At 41.9% G+C, this 5,000-nt stretch overlaps 1 protein-coding gene across 1 annotated transcript in view; it reads left to right on the forward strand.

Annotated features, from left to right (window-relative positions):
- LOC138949420 (neuronal acetylcholine receptor subunit alpha-10-like) overlaps positions 1-5,000 on the forward strand; it is a gene marked incomplete at its 5' end in the record, with an annotated part of 26,502 nt that overhangs the window by 12,326 nt on the left and 9,176 nt on the right. Inside the window, 2 exon segments of the mRNA XM_070321249.1 lie at positions 3,031-3,289; positions 3,849-3,964. Of these exon segments, the coding sequence (XP_070177350.1) occupies positions 3,031-3,289; positions 3,849-3,964 (375 nt within the window).

The following is a 5,000-nucleotide window of genomic DNA, read 5'->3' on the forward strand; positions in this document are numbered from 1 at the left end:
GATGGACGACTTCGCTTGGGGTATGTACTGCCCGGCAGTACACATCTACTTTATCCAAGCGGAGCGCGGGCGGAGCCCGCGCGTAGCGAGGTAGTTTTTTTTTTCATCTCCCAGCACTGAAATTTTTTTTGCCAAGTGGTGTCTGTCTGGACATTGTTCTAGAATTCATCTTTTAGCACAATATTAGCGACACTGTTTGGACAATTCTATTAAAATTAGGCGTACAAACTGATTTTGTTTCGGGGAATCCTCTCAGAGGATCAGAATTTTCATATAATATCATCGGAAGCTGTTACAACGGGAAAATGTGAAACTTTTGTCACTTTTTAACATGGAATTTCATCTTTGAGCGTTTCAAGCGGACTTTAATAAAATAGTTATTTGCGAATTAAGCAGCGGAAGACACTCACCGGTTCAACATGTGTATGGTCATTAAACCTCAAAACATTTCAGTAAGTGGTTTAGACAAACACCTCGGACATGTGAGGGTGACTGGTTTGTAGCTGAAGAGTTTTTTTCTAAAGTGTGTTCTAAATACAAATGACGTACTGGTAATGATGTAATGAGTTGTTCTAATCTTGTTCTTGGAACTCTTGCTGTTCCAAGCTTGTTCTTAGCAAGTCTTGGTGACGAGAACAAAGACTATCAATGAAATCTTTAGAAATAACCTCTGACAACGACGACGATGACGACGACGACGACGATAACAACAACAACAACAAATGACATCGACGACGACGACGACAACAACAATAACAACAACAACAACAACAACAACAACAACAAAAACAACAACACGAGAACAACAACAATCACGACAACGAACATGATAACAACAACACCAACAACTACGACGACAACTACAACGACTGGGTTATGATGACATCACCAATGATTTAAAGGCCGTTAAAAAATCGTTAAATCCTATTTCTTCACTGATTCTTATGAAATTTTAAAGGTAGGTTTGTTGTCCCCAACTTATTTTCACTCCATACTTTTCCAGAAGAAAAACATAATTTTGGCAGTTAAAAACCGTTAAATTTCAATTCTTCACCGATATTTATGAAATTTTGTGGGTAGGTTCGTTGTCCCCAACTGATTTTCACTCTATACTTTTCCAGAAGAAAGACATAATTTTGGCAGTTAAAAAACGTTAAATTTCAATTCTTCACCTATCTTTATGAAATTTAGTGGGTGGGTCCGTTGTCCCAAACTGAATTTTAAGACATACTTTTCCAGACAAAAAACCTTATTTTTGGCAGTTAAAAACCGTTAAATCTCAATTCTTCATCGATATTTATGAAATTTTGTGGGTAGGTTCGTTGTCCCCAACTGATTTTCACTCCATACTTTTCCAGAAGAAAAACATAATTTTGGCAGTTAAAAACCGTTACATGATTTAAATTTTCACCTATCTTTATGAAATTTAGTGGGTGGGTCCGTTGTCCCAAACTGAATTTCAAGACAAACTATTCCAGTCAAAAAAACTTATTTTTGGCAGTTAAAAACCGTTAAGTCTCAATTCTACACCGATATTTATGACATTTTGTGGGTAGGTTTGTTGTCAGATTTGACATGATGGCAGAATTGAAAGTGTGAGATATCCTGATGTTTCACAATTTATGCTGCATAATTCAGCCCCATAGGCGCTTGAATTTTAGGTGGAGTTGGGTTTTTTTTCAGCCCAAACCAGTAACCCCCACATGGTTTTCATGTCCCTTTCTGAGAGACTTCAAGAAGTTTCAATTTGACGTCATGATTAGCCTGCCGCATTAGCAAGTATGAAAACACGTCATCGATGACACATTTTAAGACAGAGAGAGAGAGAGAGAGAGAGAGAGAGAGAGAGAGAGAGAGAGAGAGAATCATGTACACACAGATGGACGACTTCGCTTGGGGTATGTACTGCCCGGCAGTACACATCTACTTTATTGTTATTGTTATTATTAAGGCAAACTTTAGCACACGTGTTCCTTGTCAGTGTGTTTCAGATACCCTTTCCTTGTGACTGAGTATATAATTTCACGTGGGAAAGTTTGCCTCAATTAACGCAAGTGTTTACTCTTTCCCAGTCCACCAGCCGACCATTAGAGAGTTATTTCCGAACATTAGAGAGTTATTTCCGAACATTAGAGAGTTATTTCCGAACATTAGAGAGTTATTTCCGAACATTAGAGAGTTATTTCCGACCATTAGAGAGTTATTTCCGAACATCGCCTATTGTGTACAGCGCAAAAGGCGACCACGATGAATATTAAGCCACAACATGGCTATTCATTTTTCGTTCAGCCGCTTTGATGAGGTTTGACATTCTCGAAGTTGACCAACTCCTATGTACCGATAGTTCTCGTGATACAAAACAAACCAACAATGATGTACGGAGTATCACCAAGTGTTTCTTCCATCATGCTCACTTTAGCCGATATTATGAGGATTGGAAATCAATTCTCGAAGTTCAACAACCCCGTTAGTGCTGACGATACGGCTACACCCACTAGCACTCTGCTACTATGTTCCTCAATCAGTGATAAAATACCATACACCTAAATCCCGTCTATTCAAACATCGTTACAGCTAGGTAATGTAACCGATTAGTGGCAATACATTACATCCCGATATCCCGTCTCTTCACGGTTAGTGTACCCGATCAGTGACGCTACAACACACACCAATACTCGGTCTCTTTTCAGGTGGTGTACCCGATTAATGACGATACAACACACACCAATATTCTGTCTCTTTTCAGGTGGTGTACCCGATTAATGACCATACAACACACACCAATATTCTGTCTCTTTTCAGGTGGTGTACCCGATCAGTGACGCTACAACACACACCAATACTAGGTCTCTTTTCAGGTGGTCTACCCGATTAATGACGCTACAACACACACCAATATTCTGTCTCTTTTCAGGTGGTGTACCCGATCAGTGACGCGCGCTACAACACACACCAATACTCGGTCTCTTTTCAGGTGGTGTACCCGATCAGTGACGCTACAACACACACCAATACTCGGTCTCTTTTCAGGTGGTGTACCCGATCAGTGACGCCGTGTACCCGGACGTGACGATAGTGCTGGTGATACAGCGGAGGATCCTGTACTACGTGCTCAACATCCTGTTCCCGTGTTTCTGGCTCAACATCCTGAGCGTGCTGACGTTCTGTCTGCCGGTGGAGGCCGGGGAGAAGATGACGCTCAGCATCACCGTGCTGCTCTCGTACTCCGTCTTCATGCTGCTCGTCGCCGAGAGCCTCCCCCCCACCTCCGATGCCGTGCCGCTCATTGGTTGGTAGATGTAATGGGAATGGGGTCGAGGTTTGGGTTCGGGTTGGGGGTTTCGGGGGAGGGGGGGTGAGAGATATGTCGTGTGTGTTTGTGTATGTGTGTGTGTGTGTGTGTGTGTGTGTGTGTGTGTGTGTGCGTGTGTATGTGTGTGTGTGTGTCTGTGTGTGTACTGTGTGTGTATGTACTGTGTATGTGTGTGTACTGTGTGTGTACTGTGTGTGTGTGTACTGTGTGTGTGTGTGTGTGTGTGTGTGTGTGTGTGTGTGTACTGTGTGTGTGTGTGTACTGTGTGTGTGTGTGTGTAGGGATGGGGGGGGGGAGGAGGAAAAAGGGTTTCTCATGTAAAGTGGGGTAGGCGACTATATTTCACGCAATACAACAGACAGCTACGAAGACAGTGATGATGACTCTGATGAAGATGATGATGACGTTGATGCTGCTGATGATGATGACGACGACAACGATGATGACTCTGATGATGATGACTCTGATGATGATGACTCTGACAATGATGATGATGATGATGATGATGATGATGATGATGATGATGATGTGACAGTGATCTACCTGACGATGTCCATGTCGATGTCGTCGCTGTCTGTGATCGTGACGGTGCTGGTGGAGAAGCTTCACTTCTGTGTCCCTGACCAGAAACCTCTGCCCAGGTGGGCCAAGGTACGACACACACACACACACACACACACACACGCACACACACACACACACACACACACACACACACACACACACACACACAGAAAAGTTTAGAAGGGGATTAGGGGAAAGGAATGTGCATACGAGCTTAAAGGCATATGTACGCGCTCCCGTGTTTACAAAGTGTAGTTTGCCCATAATCGATGTCAAACGCACCATAAGACCATATAATGACGATATGTCACCATGCGCGGACCATAATACATGCATTACAGCTTGTTCTAGCCTCTGAAAAAGTGAGGATGTCAACAAAGCCGCGGTGTTAGCTCCCTTGCATCAACGTTACATGTGTTGCCAAATCTATAAATAGGACGATCCAGATCAAAATGAAAATTAACATATCTCAACATTGAAGGGGTCCTAGACCACAATATTTTGCAGGGAACTTAATTTAGCATGTCTCCAGCTGTTGGTAAAGCAATTAGCGTGTATAGTCATCGAGTACATATGCCTTTAAGCAAAAGAGAGAGTTGTGCATTTCGTAAGGTATCCCAAGAGATGTGTGAGGAAACAACCGTTGATGTATGAATTGAAGAAATGTATAAGAACACAAGAATGTATGAATGACAAAGAACAAATGCTTATTTTTGAATGTTTATGTATGTTTTATTACGGACACAAAAGCTCTTTTAGAGATTAATAAAGTTAATAAAGTTATTGTATTGTATTGTATTGTATTGTATTGTTAATAAAGTTATTGTATTGTATTCTCAAAATTACTCTTCTCATTCGATCGTCTCCCTTGCGTCAGCAGACGACAATTAAAGTGTTGCGGTAAACTGTCATGTATCCGACCCCCGGCTTGTTGAACACGTGCACATTTGATGAACAAAGGGAAGTAAGCGATCTTAATGCATACGACATGTGTATTAGAGTAAATGAGAGTTACGCGGAACCAGCCTCCTGGCACGTGACCTGTGAGGATAACAAGCATTGACATGAACAAACGACTTTTATCCTTAAGAGAGGATGATAGCCAGAAGCTCATATGTTCCTC

The sequence above is a fragment of the Littorina saxatilis genome, linkage group LG1 (assembly GCF_037325665.1).
Source record: "Littorina saxatilis isolate snail1 linkage group LG1, US_GU_Lsax_2.0, whole genome shotgun sequence".
Lineage (NCBI taxonomy): Eukaryota > Metazoa > Mollusca > Gastropoda > Littorinimorpha > Littorinidae > Littorina > Littorina saxatilis.